Source organism: Diplotaxodon limnothrissa, linkage group LG4, assembly GCF_057381915.1.
Source record: "Diplotaxodon limnothrissa isolate DT_005_m linkage group LG4, D_limnothrissa_male_GT1.1, whole genome shotgun sequence".
Lineage (NCBI taxonomy): Eukaryota > Metazoa > Chordata > Actinopteri > Cichliformes > Cichlidae > Diplotaxodon > Diplotaxodon limnothrissa.
The window spans coordinates 7,650,975-7,667,347 of record NC_140599.1 but is presented as its reverse complement, the minus strand read 5'-3'; the positions used below and the strand labels follow the sequence as shown (position 1 = coordinate 7,667,347).

The window sequence follows — 16,373 nt, the reverse complement described above, 5'->3', positions numbered from 1 at the left end:
AGAAACCAGGATGGTCACACTGGAGGAGACCAAGTAAAGAGAAGAAAATGATCAGATTTTTTTCAGACTCATAGTAGTAAATGAAGCCCAGAAGAGAACAGCACAGACAAAACAATATACTACAAAAACATTGCAAAAAAGGAATTCACAAGATAGATATAGAGATATGTTGGACTCTTATCATTTAAGTCCAATGTACAACTAGCTAAAATTCTGTGAGATGGAAGTTTACTAATAGCATGTTAGATGGTAAATGGACTGGTTCACATATAGCACTTTTCTACTCTATTTGAGCACTCAAAGCACTTTACACAACTTTCCTCATTCACATTCACACACATTCATACTCCGGTGGCTGCATCAGAGAGCAACTTTTTTGGCACGCATCCTGGAGCAGACTGGGATCACACCAAGCTTCTGATTCATAGGTGACCTGCTCTACACCCGAGCTACAGCTACCCCAAATTTAAAAAAAGTTAAAGTTGAAGCTTGATTACGAATGGAGCTGATGACAAGTGAGCAGCAGTTCATAGAGAGAAAGAACTCTACAGATGCAATATTTGCTTTGAGTGTTGAAGAAGTGTAGAGAAGGTCAGGAGTAGTTGCACTGTGTACTTGTAGATCTAGAGAAAGCAGATGGTCAGGTGCCAAGAGAGAAACTGTGTGCATACAGAAGTCAGGAGTAACTGAGAAATATTTGAAGATGTGAGGCCAGTGTAGGTCACTTTTGAGGACAACAACACAGTGGTAATAATAATAATAATAATAATGGATTGGATTTATATAGCGCTTTTCAAGGCACCCAAAGCGCTTTACAATACCACTATTCATTCACTCACTGGTGGAGGCAGCTACAGTTGTAGCCACAGCTGCCCTGGGGCAGACTGACAGAAGCGAGGCTGCCATATCGTGCCATCGGCCCCTCTGGCCAAGGTGTGACGGATGGGTTCAAGGTGAGTGTGATATTACATCAGGTACCTTATTTATTCAGTTTTATTTCAGATAGTTTCCAGAGTGTGTTTTCTTGTTTAGAACTTTTTGCTTACTTGAAAACTGAGTTAATAGTTTGTCTGTCCTTTTGGACTTTCAAAGTCTGTATTCCAGACAAAGTTAAAATAAGATTTTTGAGCTTTCCAGATAGGCTCCTTCTTTTCAGTGGTGACACGTGCTAAAATTATGGATGTGTAGCTTTAGTGTGCAGAAGAAAACTTAAAACTAAAAAAAATTTAAGTGCCCTAAGCATGAGAAGGGACATAGATATGGCCCATGTGGGGAGAATACACGTTTTAACTGTGGTGGGCAGCACAGCATTATAATATTAACAACAACTCTACATCATGTAGAGAAAAGTCCATAAATGGATAACATTATTTTTTCACTACATATTTAATCAACTGTACATATTAAATTAAACACAAAAAAGAAAAAAGAACTGTGTAAAGGTAACAGAGAAGTTGTTTGTTTTTTTTGTTGCATGGATATATATAGATATAAAATATGATGTTGATAAAGGATGGGGGAAATTCAAGAGGACCAGTAGAGAGGCTCATCTGATAATGCTACAGTGGAGTGCTTGAAGTTTATAATGGCAAAAACTGAGTAATGGACACTAATTAATGGAAATTTTAAAAAAAAAATCCTTAATGATGGAAGTAACACACGAGTAGGGATGGGCAAAGCGAGGCTTTTCTATGCAGCTGTGCAGGACTTGGATTGAGGTTTTGAAACAGTCTGACACCCTCATCCATAGCGACACCTAGTGGCTTTTAAAAAAAAAAAAATTATCTATCGCCACATCTTGGTAACCGTGTTTGGTGAAATAAGGACAAGCTATGCATAGTTCTCAATAAGGCCACTTATTAGACCAGTCTATCAATAGTTATTAAGTGATTAGTGATTAATCATTGTTTTGGGGGAAATCTCCATAAAAACAAGTAAAGAAAAACACCAAGATTGTTCAATATCAGACTCCTTAAACCTGGATGACTGAGAGCTTACACAGATATATGAGAAAGATAGCAGAGGATCAAGAGCCTACTTAAATTGAAGTTAAATTTGTTCTTTTTTTTTTAACTTGCTGTAGTACAAAAGAACATTAACAAAATTCTAAGACAGACAAATTTGATTGAGAGCATAGGAGGGGTTTCCTTAGTGTGTCTGTCTGTGTGTGTTATTTTTGTTTCTTGAGAAATTCTATTCCACTCCATTCCACATGGCGGCGCTAGTGTCATTTTTGGGTGGTTTTCTGGTCACTCACCAGTGTTCGAGTAACGCGGAGAAGAAGAACAAAAGAAAATACAACGAGGAAGAAGTGCGTGTGGCTGTAGTCTGCGTTAAGAAAAGATTGTTAAGCGGATCTGGTAATAATAATTTGCTTGTAAAACTTTTTTAGTCCCAACTGGCCTTTTTGTTTCTTTTTATCTGTTGCCCTCTTTTCAATCGTTTGGTTTGGCAGTGTGTTTTCGAAGTTTGAAATAACAGCTAATGTTAGCATAACAGCTAATGTTAGATATCTCTGCTTATATCATCAGCTGTAACAAAATAGTTTCCCAAATATGAGACAAATTATGAATTTTGTCATTTAAATTAGAAAAAACCCGAAGGACAATGACTCGCCATGGAAAGAACTGCACAGCTGGAGCTGTCTACACATACCACGAGAAGAAGAAGGATACAGGTGAGACATCCTCAGTGCTGCGAGTTCTTGTCTTTGTTCTCTCAGATTAGTCCGGTCAGAAAGAGGACATGATTTTCTGTATAATCTCTAGTCATGTCATTATGTAACTCTGATCCTGCTCAGCGGCCTCTGGTTACGGGACGCAAAGTGTTCGACTTGGCAGAGATGCAGTCAAAGACTTTGACTGCTGCTGCCTGTCCCTGCAGCCCTGTCGGGATCCTGTTGTCACGTATGTTTTTTACTCCAACACACAAACACCTGCACACAGGGGATCAGTTCATCACTAACTGAATAATTACAGTAGAATTTTGAATAGAGTGGTATTCCTTTATCCTTTATATATAAAAATGTGGAAGGAATTTTCATTTTATATAAACTCTCAACAGCCTTAATAAATGAATACATTCATGAATTTATTTATAATGAACCTTAGATCATACTACGCAGTTTCTTTAATGCATTCAGTTCTTTTACGTCACGTGGTTCTGTAGTCTTTAGGTGTTTGGTTTTTATAGACCTCTAGCATCTGACAGAGAGGAGCAGAGTGATCAGGTGGTTTCTTGGTGGAGACGAATTCTAAATTATATTTATGGATAGCTACAGGCAAGAGGCTGTGTCAGTGACATAGTACAGGATGTGTATAATGTTCTGAACTGATTTAACAACAACACTCTGCACGGCTTTTTTTATTAGCTACAGAGCAAATTGTGAACTACTTGCAATAGAACAGGAGGAGCTGCTGTGACAGGTCTGTAGGGGGAGCCGTCATTCTTTAATACAACTGTGTTTGCAATCCTGTGGAGCTCCAGAGTTGATATTAACATATTCAACTTTTAAATGATTTCATTCATCATGGAGGGGGGGGGGTGTCTCTCCGAGCCAGCCTGGCCTTACGTGGAAAAGTAATTTCCCCTCCTAGTGACACCAGGCCTGATTACTGCCAGACCTTTTAAAACAGGAAGTCAGTTAAAATGAACTTAAATAAATAGAACAAAGTGAATTTGGCTAAAAGTTCTCAAAAAGCAACACAGTAGTGGCAGGTTTAAAACATGTCAACAATGTCAAAAACTAGTAACAAAAGCATTTGAAATGGTGGGTTTGTGCACCAGATCTGCATAGTATTTTTGTGAATAAGGCTTTACTGCAAGTGACCTATTCTTATAATAGGACAAATGAATCCAAACCATCGTCAGCAGAATGACTCCACAGCACAAAAAAACAACCAGATTCTTTCACTGTAGACATCAGACTGTAAGATTTTTCCTTTGTAATTTAAACGAAATTAGTCCGTCTAATCCAGGGAGCCTTGGTATCAACCAGTTACCACAGTTAGCCAGGTCAAACAGATCTGGCATCATGCTTGTTTGGCAGTCGTGCAGTCTTGCAAGTGATCAGCAAACACACACCAACTCCATCTTATTACAGGTCAGGAGACTTCACCTAGTGGTCAAGTTCTGTGCCACAGCATTCTACAGTTTTTGACAAATAGACCTGAGCTCCCAAGCTTTATATATTTTTAATTAGTTATTAATCATATTTAATTGAACTATGAGTAATTATAATAAGCTCTAATAAACACACACACATTAAAGCATACGATCTAATGTTAGCATATGTGTAACACTGTCATGTTTCTGTTTGTGTGACCAGTCCAGATGGATACCTCTATGAAAAACAGGCCATTCTTGAATATATTCTTCACCAAAAGACACAGATTGCCAAAAAGATGAAAGTAAGTAACTCACTTAACTGTTCTTAACTCCTCACAGGTGCTTGGACAGTCACGTCCACAGCTAAACACCATGGGGTTGTTTTATGAATCAAGGCTTAATCATCGGGGTAACTAACACTGAAGAAGAAAGCCATGCAGACCGAGCTGTGTGCTATTTGTCACTGGAATCTACATGTATTCATTTGGTGATGTAGAAAATGTTTGATATTTTTGATTAGACAGAATTAACAGAGCTTGTTTGATATTTAATACCAAAAATACTGAGTAGAAAGTTGAATTTGACTTTGGCAATAAGGTGATTTCCACATCAGACCAGAAGACAATGAGTAAATTTTAAAGTTTAAAGTTTCAGAGCTCTAATGTTCAGCTGTACATGTTACACAGCATATAGCATAAAAAAACTCTATTTAAAATATTAACTGTTGATGCATTTTGTGCAGGACAAAAGTTAAATGACTTTTTATACAAGTGCACACAGACCCTGAAAGAGCGCACTTAAAAAAGAAGGTTGATGAGCGCCATTGCGACTGGGTTTTTTAGGCTTTGCTAAGCCAGCTAATCCAAACAGAGCTTGGATATGTTGAACTTGCTTCATAGTCACTCCTGTAAACAATGAAACAAACAACATAAAATCTACACTGCAGCCAACACATATGAAAGAGCTTTCTCTAAGAAATAATGGCCTCTTGTCTAGAACTGTGAGTGCTTGGCTTTATTTTCTTCCTTGATTTCTTCAGGCGTACGAGAAACAGAAGCAGGCGCAGAGGAGCAGCAACCAACTTGAGTCCAAGTCAGAAGAGCGAGAGAGAGTGGAGAGGTTTAAAACAAAGGAGAACAGCATTGTATCTAAACCTATCAACCCTTTCACATCTGGTGCGTGCATGACTGTCAAAATATACCTTACGATGTTGGCCACAAGAGGGAACCAAAGCTCAGACTCTACCCCACAGACTCTGCGCTATGGCTGCTGCTGTCGTCACTTGTGTTGTTTTAATGCACCCAAACTCTTTTTAAGACATTTTTTATAATGAATACAATTCTGTCAAAACTGCTTTTTTCTTTTTTTCAGGTAAGAACATTGGAAGTGAGAAGGACGGGACACAGAGCAGCCCTGGAGAATTATCCAGTGCTGCCACAGCTGCAAGTTCCAGCCAGAGCCTGCCCAGTTTTTGGATTCCCTCACTGACACCAGAGGCCAAGCCCACTGCTCTCAAGAAACCAGTGAGTGACTGATGATGTTTCTCATGCCGAGGAAGGAGTTGAGCTACACTGGGTTTTTTTGTTGTTGTTTTTTAAACAGACCGGTGAAAGAGAAACAGGAACACCTCTTTGTTAACTACCCGCCATGAAATTACTTAAAAATGCTGGTGTAATAGACCTTGGAGCACAAGTGGGCCAGATTTGTGTGTGTTTGCCAGGTTTACCTGTTTACTTTATTAGTCAGTGTTTTAGTGTATGAATGTTTACTCTGCGTTCCTCTTTTTGATGTTGACCCTCTTTCAGAGGCCAATGTCAGGTTGACCTGACATCATGATCATGTGGAAACATCTTAGGGTGTCACAGAGTTCCTACAGCTTAGTGACTACGCTTACTCAAATATATTTACTGCTAAATTTGAGTATTTATGGGAAGTAGTTATTAAAAATGTAATGGCATAATTTTGTAATGGCTGCACTTTTCTGTCCATCTCTAACATCTGTCAGAGCAAGACTGTGTTATGTCCAATGTCTGGAAAACCCATTAAGATGAATGAGCTTATCACAGTGCGTTTCACCCCCTTGGACCCAAGTCTGGATCGAGTTGCCCTGCTCACCCGCCAGGTCAGTTTACTCAGCACACAGAAATAGATTGTCAGGCTTAGAGCATCAGAAATTTTATCTCATATATGCAAGCCCTCAGACTTGGTAGCTGTTAGCATGTTTTTCTAAAACATTACATTACACGCTTCTTTGTAGCTGTGAATACAAGTTATTTAAATTGAAGAATAAACAAAGCAGGTGTAGTCAGAATTTGAATTAGAAGATTCACACAGGAAGATGTTAGCTTTCTCTATGGCAGCTCCTTTTAACAGCTGTGTGTGTTATTGGTTAAGTCAAGTTGTTTTGTGTCTTAGATGAAAATTCTGTGAGTAATCAGTCTGGTAACTTCACTTTGTCTTGAGGCTGTATAATTTTGTCATTTCTTTCCAGGACAGGTACATATGTACAGTGACCAAAGACGTCTTGGGCAACAGTGTTCCCTGTGCTGTTCTTCGACCATCGTGAGTGCCACCTGTATTTGTTTATGAACAAATTTAGAAGTCCCTCTGACCATGCGTACCAACAAATGACAGCCTGGCTGTCTTGAGAATTAGAGCACAAGTCTTTAAAATTACTTTTACTAGTACAAATTAATACCAGTAAGCCCAGTCCCACCTGTCCTCAGCAACCTCCGTCCCTCGTCTATAAGGGTTTTTCATAAATCTGCTTGTCTGGGGGATCATTGAACACTTTGGTTTTAACACTCAGCTCTCTCTTGACCATGACAGACCGTGCGTTTGTACTTCTTTCTCCTTAAACCTCGGGTTCCTGTTATTCCATTTTCTACAGTCAGGCTTCTCTCCTACAACATTGTCAACGTGTTTCTTTATATCGAGAAATGTGGGCAGGGCAGTGTGCAAATTGTGTGGAGTTTTCACATGGCTGCTGGTTACGAACGATTCCGAGTTACAACAGAATCAGCTGCTACGCGTCTTTCATAAATCAGACAGAAATTTTGAACACAAATGTATGTTTTGCACAGGATAAAATCATTTCCACCCTAATGTTAGTAAATGGGGTCCAATGTTCTCTGGAGTGTGAGGGGATATGTAACATTAGGGCTGTTCGATATAACCATATATATCGGATGACGATATAAAAACATCTATCGTTTCATTTTACACTATCGTTTGTTTCGTGGTGTCGCAAAATAAACTCTTTTCATCGTTTTGATGGTCACTGTAGTGGCTATATTCATTTCTTAAAGTTCTCTCTTTCTCTTATAATATAACCACGCTAAGGACGGACAAGCACCTGTTTTTATGTGTTGTCGTTAGCAACAACGACGGTAAAACCATTACGTGTCCGCTTGTTTATTTTCCACATAAACCTTTCAGAATAAAGCTCAAGATCCTGTTGAGACTTTTCAAAATAAATTGAATCACGTGAAAGAGTATGCAGAGTATTTACAGATGAGAAGCAAAAAAGAGCCGTCAGGTGCTAAAAAATAAACCTTAGACTCAAACGTTAGAACAGGCTTTTCCCCGCAGCACGCCGTGTAATAAATACTAAGTGTAATAAGCGGCCGTTACAACTTATGTCTAAAAATGTATAGTTTCATGCATCGGTTAAAACACTCGACTCCAGCTACACGACACCCAGCTGGAAACACTTCACGCAAGTCGAGCTGCCCGAGATTCGCAGAACTTTCAGAAAATGTAAAATGTTTGTGATTTATATCGTTATCGGGATGATAGATGTCTTATATCGGGATATGAGATTTTGGTCATATCGCACAGCCCTATGTGACATGTGTCCTGTGTTCAGGGGCGCTGTGGTGACGCAGGAGTGTGTGGAGAAGTTGATCAGAAAGGACATGACTGATCCTCTGACGGGAGACAAACTTTCTGAAAAAGACATTATTCCACTGCAGAGGGTATGTGAAAAATAATTCTAACAGTTTTTTTTTTTTAAAAGGATTTCAAATGTTTATTTTTGAACACTCATCCCAATGTTATGAATTCTGTTGCTGTCACTCAGAAATCAGAGGTGTCATGCTGCAACCTGGCAGACACAGAAAACGTGGTTCGCTGTTTGAAAGCTGATTTTTGAGGAGCAGAGACTTTTTCTCTCTTTAACTGTACTGTGGTCCTTTGTGTTTTGAAAGGGTGGAACCGGCTTTGCAGGTTCTGGGATTGACCTCACGGCCAAAGAGGCTCGTCCAGTGATGCAAGCGTGAGGCGACCGAAGACTCCACAGTGGTGCTCATTCTGTAACTTTCTAACTTACTTTATAATGTCTTATGACTTTTTGCTTGACAGTATTTCCTCCTGAATGTATTTTTATTTTGCTGGAAAATGCTTCCGCTGACTGTACAACACAGATTTGCTGAAACTGCCATCCAAATGTTTCTTACAGATTAATGTCAACAATTTCCTTTAAATAAATCAGCATTTAAGGCTTAAATCCATACTATTATTATTTGGTTTGATTTATTTTGTGCTCAGGAGGCACCGCAGGTTGTGAACTAATCAGAAGGTTAGTGGTCCACACACTTTAGTGTCTTTGATCTCCAAATTGCTCCTGATGCTTGTGTAAGGATGTGCATAAATATACTGTATGAAAGTGTGTGTGTTGTAGGAAAAGTGCTTTGAGTAGTCAGAGCAGAAATGTACAAGTACCAGTGTATTTACATTTTTTCAGCTTTTATGGACTACAGGTAAGTTTAGTCTCAATGTTTTTATTGTGTTCATATCATAGATGAAATTTACAATCCAATGCATTGTCTGACAAACTTGAGTGGGTGCTCTAAACATGCATGAAGTCCTGTTCTAAGCAGATCTGTTGTTGTTTAAATTTGAGCTGCTTCACTGTTCATGATGGAGATCTTCACATCGGGCCTCATTCACTTAGATATGCACAGTAATGTTCTTACTTTGAAACATGCTTTCTTGACATTTTTGTCACTGTGTGTATGTTAGTGAATCAGTCAACTGGGCTGTGTCCAAACCTGCAGTCTCCATAGTACCACAGTACCACACCCCCACTTCCCACGCTTTCCTCGAGTGAAGTGGAGAAAGCAGTAAGAGAGTATGCCCTGCTAAGGCTAAAAAGTAGATGAAACTCTGTAGAAACTCAAACAGTAGTTTCTTGTAACACTCACTGTAGCTCAGAAAATGTATACAAAATTTAAAGAATTGAATTATGAATAAAAATGTATTACTAATAAACATGTACCCCAGTTTAAAGATGAGTCAGTTTTGTAAGATAAGTGTGGCCTTAAGTGTTTTAAATTTGTATAGGATGAATCAATTCAGATAAGAAAATATTCACAAGTCATAGATTTTTGTGTAAAACATTTGTATATGGGACCAAACTGAAGTCACAGTTCATCACGGCCATCCACCCTCATCCCTCCATAGTCGGTCATTGTACTGGTCTTGATGAAGTCCATCTTGTCAAGTATCTCAGGTAGACTCAGACGGCCATCCTGATGAGCAAAGTAGAGGGATGCTTGACGCAATTTGAATTGAACTGAATACTTTATATTCTTATGGAGTCTAACAGTAAAATCTTTACTTTAGAACAAATTATGTTTGTAGGCTAATCATTTTTACAATGTGTACTGACCAAGCGCTTCATTAGATATGATTGTTTGAACATTGTTATAATTATGTTACAGTACAGAGAGATACATTAGCATTTCCAGATATCCGCGGAGGCTCAGTTTGAAACTTCAATGTGCAGCGCTCTGTTCCTGTGTTTTGTTTTTTTCAGTATTAAGGCAAAGGATGCGAATTCATGTTGCAAATCAACACACATTAAAAACTAATGCAAAACAAGCATCACCTCATCTGTTCCCAAATAATACATTTTAGTTTTAGCAAAGCATATCCTGCACGTTATTCCAAAAGGCTTCCTTTCAGTGTTTTTGTTTGGACTTGATTTTTCTTTTCACTGCTGTGTAGAATTGGTCGGGACATTATGAAATCTCAAAGATCTATTTAAAATTCACAAAATTGCTGAAATTGAGAAAAGCAAAATGATACGTTTGAAACTATATGCATGAGAAAAAAACTGTATACAATCTGAGAATATAGCACAACTACTCGATTGTCCAAGTGTATATGTATATTGCTGTCACATGACATACATTCAACAGCCACTTTATTTGGTAATGCCTGTTCAACTGTTTGTTAAAGCAAATAACCAGTTGGCCAATCTCATGTCAGCAACACAAAGCATTTAGGCAGGTGGACATGGCCAAGTCAGCCTAAGAATCACAATGGGGTAGAATATGATTTATGTGATTTTGAATGTGGCGATTGTTGATGCCAGACAGGGTGCTCTCCCAACTCTCAGGTTTATGAAGAATGGTCTAAAAAAGAGGAAATATCCAGCGAACGTCAGTTCTCACCGCTCACTCAACTGCACCTTAAAGCAGATCAACCAGCTAAGAACAGGAAACTGAGGCTACAAATGGACCTGGGTAAATGCTGTACTCCAATATACTCCAGTATACTCCAGTCCTCAGATCTCACTTAGAGCAGAACACCTTTGGTATTTGGTAGAAGGGGAAATTTGGATGTACAGCTGACAAATCTGCGCCAGCTGTGTGATGCTGTGAAGTCGATCTGGAGCAAAATCTCAATCTTCATGACGTGCAAATATGACACAAGATTTAGAGTATGTATGCATTCTATTTCTTTCAACTAAATCTCTTTTGAGAACATGTTTATATTTGCTTTTAACTGACAGGCAATTTCACTGTTACTACTGACAGTGAATCGGTCTTGCTCTTTCATAGATAGTTGGGGGTGGGGGGGTTATTACTGTACATCAATACAGTAGCAAATAGTCTTTAGTAGGGAAGTATGTGTAGAAACAATAAGAAAGAGCAATACTGGTTTTTGTGCCAAAGTATTTAACCCTTGGTGGAGCTAGTTGCCATGCTTCCTCACTTCACTGTATTGTCTTTTGCAAAGAAATACATTAAACACTTTGACACTTTTTTCTAAGCTGCTTATTACTGAATGGCATTTATTGAAATAAGCCAGTGCACTTTAATGTTCATGACATAGTCATCTGCCGTGTTGAAGACTACTTAGCTTAAACTGTACACTACAGAAAACAGTTTGATACCATAATACTGTAAAATTATAAGTCATAATTTCAGCATGTCCCTCTCCAGAGGAATGCATCTGTTTGTAATGGATGTGAACGATGGAAATAATCTTTTATTAAAATTTACTAATGCAAATGATGGTCTGCTACCCAGATAATTCAGATCTTCTCATTCTGATTATTGTAGGCTCTACCTTACAATATAAAGCACCTTGAGGCGACTTTTGCTGTAAATAAGATTGAACTGAATCTCTGTCTGAAATGGTGGGTGATAGACAAAAATGATAACACTAATGATAAACACACATTTTGTTAGTGGTTTGTCCCCTACACTTAATGCACACTGTCTGTCCTCTATAAATTACCTTTTTTTTTTCCCCGCAGTGACTTTGGAGAGGATACGTATTTGATCATCAGTCTGCCTAAATGCGTGTCCCCTCCCCAAGGTTTAAGCTAAGTAGTCTGAGTAGTCATCCTGTTGGGCAGGCGACATGGACACCCAAGCTTGTGAATGCGATAACTCAAGAACAAGGAAACACAAGCGTTTCAAATTGATACCAGAGGTGCATCTAATACAAACACTGGACGGGTTGAATCCCAGTGATCTTGATCTCAAAGTATCTTCTGAATGCAATAACTCAAGAACAAGCTGCTGTATTATTTCGAAATTGATGTCATATATCTGCCAAAAGCCGCTAATATTTTATTTATTCATGTGCATTTGTTTTTATTTAGTTATCGTCTTGTTTCATCAGGAAAAAAAGGTCTTCGAAGGTCCATGATAAAATGCCCAATGAAATTAACATTGCACCAGAGCGATTGAGAACTGTAAGAGAAAAAGAATGTTGTACTCAAATGTACATTGATTATTGTGTAATTATGTCTTCCAGCAAACTGATGCTTTCCTAGAAATTCATAATTAATCCATTAAAAATAAATTAGAGCGATTTGTGGAAGCCACCATGTTTTAGTTCTCATCCATTCCTAAGTTTTGACCTTGTAGTGTGTACAAACGTGCTGACTGGCTGCGATTGAGAAAAAGGAAAGTGGCCGGCCACAGCCATTATGGTGTACAGTCTAAATGTTATTTTTGGCTAATTGGCTAAAACATATTTGTCCTGCAGCAGCCACCGTAGCTAGGATTATACACAAATAATTCAGTTGACTACAATCTGCAACTTACTGTCATCTAGCAGTAATATGTTTTTTGTATACTTTATAAATCCCCTGTAGGGAAATTACTCTCTGCATTTAACCCATTCACTCAGTGAAGCAGTAGGCAGCCACCAATCCAGCCCCCGGGGAGCAGTGTGTAGGGACGGTACCTTGCTCAGGGGTACTTCAGGGTAGCCATTCGGTGGATTTGAACCCCCAACCCCCAAACATGGGGCGAACACTCTACCTTTACACACTGCAACTCTAAACTTAATCACGAAAAAGGCAGAAACCAGCAACATCTCTTACACAATTCGAGAACAACTCTGACAATTATATTTGTAATAATTTAAATCATAATGTGACTAAAGAATAATAAGTACAATTGTAGAAAAAGAAGACTTTAATCTCTCCCACACCCTCCCATCCACACACTCAGACAAACATTTGATAGCAAATTTTGACATGCTGCTTGTTATAAGAACATTATTGATTACACAACTAAAACAGCATAATCCAGACCCAAGTCCCACGCCTACTCTGATATCCCCATAGCTACATTTTCATCAAAGTTCATCGTGCTTCTTCGTTAAGTCTTCACCATAATTGGTAGCCTGACTGCCCACAAACATGTTCCAGTTGGCTAGAATCTCCTTCTTGGTTATTCTCTCATCCTGTTGTTTGGTCACCAGATTCCATCCATTGGTTTCATTGATTTAGTAGTTTGAGTGAGAGAAGGAAAAGAAGGAGTAATGAAGAAAGCAAGAGACAGAAAGAAGCTTGTTAATAATTAATCCAAAATTAACACAATTATTTCAAAGACAAGTGATTTTAAGTTAGCGCTGTGTTGACCAAACTCTCCAAAATGCTGGAACTCTTATACTTATTACAGTACTGTACAAAGGTCTTGAGCCACCGCTCATTCTTTATATTTTGCTGGAAAAAGTAAAGGGAAACAGGTGCAGCAATTTATTTAAAAATTCAAAATACATGGAAATGATCAAAAAGAATTAAACCAACTTCAAAGTGCTTGAATTGCACAAACGTTCACCAGTAATGATTGTAATATGTACTGTTAGAAAGAGGGGGTTTGAGGGTATCACATGGTTGTCAGTAGGTAGCATAGGAGTAACAATGACTCCAGACATGCCTGCAAAAGTATGACACGAGTAAGACTATCATATGGTCTTCCCAAGGGGACACTAATGGGGACGCACTGAGTACTTGTGAACATTGTAACTTTTGCATTGTATTATTGTAGGGTCTTTACTGTTTAAAATAAATTCCAACTCTTGTTGTCATTTGGTGCCTTATAAATAAAACTGATTTGTATCTAAAACATCATGTGTAACTATGAATTTTAAAATTTAGTTCAAGCTTCTAAATCCATTACTTTGGTCTATAGCTTTTCGATACACCCTGTACAAGGGTTAGGGGTTAGGGGAGCATACAAAAATCACTCTGTACAGCATATACAGGTAAAAACAGACTGTACAGTTCTAGTCTGCAAGTCATTTATTCTTCAAAAGAAACTTAACACTCTCAAGCAAGTTTTCTTGTCATTTCTTTAAGCAGCGATTCTCCAGGCTTCCTGAAGGAGATTCCAAACTTCTTCTTTTGATGTTGTGTTCTCTATCAAGACAATCCTACACTGCTTCTTTAATGTTAATGTCTGGGCTCTGGGGAGGCCAGTCCACTGCTACTGATAGGCCTCCATTGTGTGTTTTTTTTCTATTCAGGTATGCAGTGTGTTTGTGATCGCTGTCATGCTGGAAAATGAAGCTGTTGCCATCACACTTTCCAAAATGCATGGCAGATCAAAACTTGACTGTTCATTATTTCACCAAGTTTGACAAGATTGTTAACACCACTGGCTCATATTCATTCTGAAACCATAACAGACTATCAGCTGTGTTTTACAGATGGCTATTCACTGTTTTACCTCTCTCTTGATCTCCTCCACACATACTGACAACACCTTGAATCAATCATTTCAAATTTGGGTTCATCATTCAGACCTGTTGTTGGCTCTCTTCCGCAGTATGTCTTTTATCCTGTCTTCTTTCTCTCTCCCCAACCGGTCGCAGCAGATGGCCCCGCCCCTCACTGAGCCTGGTTCTGCCGGAGGTTTCTATCTGTTAAAAGGGAGTTTTTCCTTCCCACTGTCGCCAAAGTGCTTGCTCATAGGGGGTTGGTTGTTGATTATATAGTGACTTGAGGCGACTGTTGTTGTGATTTGGCTCTGTATAAATAAATTGAATTGCCACTAGCTTTTAATTATACTACTTTGGTTTCCCCTGTTTCTCTTCCTTAAGGACAGCTTTTGACAATCACCTTTCCACTTTTTCAATCATTTTAAACCCAGTCTTTGTACCTGATCATTTTCAAAGACAAACTTTGAAAGACCTTCAGGAAGCCTGAAGAAGTATTGTTCAACACCACCTTTAACATGTACAAGAAAGTCTTGGAAACAAAATACATGGATATAAGAAGGGGCTCAAGAATTTTGCACAATGCTATTGTTTACATGGAAATATGTTTGGCAGCTGCCACTATTTTTCATGACGGACCAAATAAAGTGCTGTATTTTCGTCGGCTACACCTACATTGTTGGAAAAATGAACTGGTAAATAAACGTAATTGCTCTGGTTTTTAATGTCAAAATAAAGCCAGAAAAAAAGCTACCAGAATTAAAAGAATTTAGAATTTAAACAACGATTAGTCTACCTTGTCAGTGTCTGTCTCGTGGATCAAATGTTTGGCTTCATTGTCAGCATGGTCAACCTCTCCAGGCAAAACCCACTGTCCTACTTCGTCAGCATCCAGGTACCCATCCTAAACACAGAGAGAACATTTAAAAGTAACCGTAACAGTCTAAAACCTCCTAAGTGGCACTGAGAATCTGCTACCAGGAGTAGCAGCTTCTTAAAGTTGGACCAACCCAAAAACCTTGGAAAATGCTAGTGGTTATAGCAATGTAGCCATTGCCTGTTCCATTTTATCTATATAGTACCAATTCACATCAACAATTATCTCAATGTAAGCAATGTGACCATTTTTTTTGAGGCTGAAACGAATCCTTTTAATTTTATGGGTTTATGTCAAATTGGTACCATAACTGTGTTTATAGGTATTATTTTTCTTAATGAAAAAAATCTGTTTCATTTTGAAGAACTAAGGATCTTTTACCTTATTGGTATCCCTGATCTCCGAGAAATGTTTCTTCTCTGTCTGGACCCAGTCAGGCTCACTTTCCCCATCCTCGGCTGTGTACATATCACCTGTGAAACAAGAATAATACACACATTTAGGACTGACAGCCTCCAGTGCAGAGAGTAGCTGCTCAAATGGTCAAGTAAGTAACCTACCGATGTATTCTTCCAAGTTGATCTTCCCGTCCCCATTCTTATCAATGTCCTCCACAGTTTCCTGCATAAGAATATCATTCAGTTTTCACAATTAAAAATCCAGTGATAGACACAATTTGCCCCATTTACATTTACATCCCGGTAATCAGTAGTAGGCTTTACCTGAATTACCAAATCTTTCATGTAATCAAACTCCTCAGGGTGAAGGAAGGCAGTGAACTCCTCATGTGTGGCAATGCCGTCACTGTCTCGGTCAGCCGTCTTAAAGCGCCTTTCATCTCTTTTGAGCATGGACTTATAAGTCTCCTTGTCATCAATATCATCAAACTCCTCTCCTAAGAAAAGAAAAGATTCATTTTCAGCACATCATTGTCTTTTGGGTGTGGACAATCCACTGGCACTTGGTTGACGAGAAACAGAAAAGTAGTAAAGCACACAAAACTCAAACTATGGGAAAGAAAAGGCCAAATTTAATGACAAGCAGTAGTGGTGTATAAACACAAAGGAAGTGAAAAGGGGTGACATGTTTCCCAGCATATTTCTAAATACTTAGAGCTAGTTGTATAGTAGAGAGGTCT

General features: G+C 38.6%; 2 protein-coding genes across 3 annotated transcripts in view; one reads left to right on the top strand and one right to left on the bottom strand.

Annotated features, from left to right (window-relative positions):
- The first annotated feature begins 2,296 nt into the window (after positions 1-2,296).
- nosip (nitric oxide synthase interacting protein) lies at positions 2,297-9,400 on the top strand. The gene is made up of 10 exons (XM_085351351.1): positions 2,297-2,360; positions 2,591-2,677; positions 2,801-2,906; positions 4,328-4,409; positions 5,147-5,282; positions 5,479-5,630; positions 6,113-6,229; positions 6,599-6,669; positions 7,976-8,084; positions 8,316-9,400. The coding sequence occupies exons 2-10, from the start codon at positions 2,608-2,610 to the stop codon at positions 8,385-8,387; spliced, it is 915 nt and encodes a 304-aa protein (XP_085207477.1). The 5' UTR covers positions 2,297-2,360; positions 2,591-2,607; the 3' UTR covers positions 8,388-9,400.
- The window catches only part of rcn3 (reticulocalbin 3, EF-hand calcium binding domain), a 10,411-nt gene continuing 2,920 nt past the window's right edge, over positions 8,883-16,373 (bottom strand). Inside the window, exons 4-8 of one of the 2 annotated variants that reach the window (XM_085351350.1) lie at positions 15,958-16,130; positions 15,796-15,856; positions 15,617-15,708; positions 15,155-15,262; positions 8,883-9,638 (exon numbers count right to left, since the gene is read on the bottom strand). In XM_085351350.1, the coding sequence (XP_085207476.1) occupies positions 9,531-9,638; positions 15,155-15,262; positions 15,617-15,708; positions 15,796-15,856; positions 15,958-16,130 (542 nt within the window). In that variant the 3' untranslated portion in view covers positions 8,883-9,530. Of the gene's footprint in view, positions 9,639-12,954; positions 13,102-15,154; positions 15,263-15,616; positions 15,709-15,795; positions 15,857-15,957; positions 16,131-16,373 lie in introns of those variants that run through there. The other variant, XM_085351349.1, reaches the window with a different exon arrangement.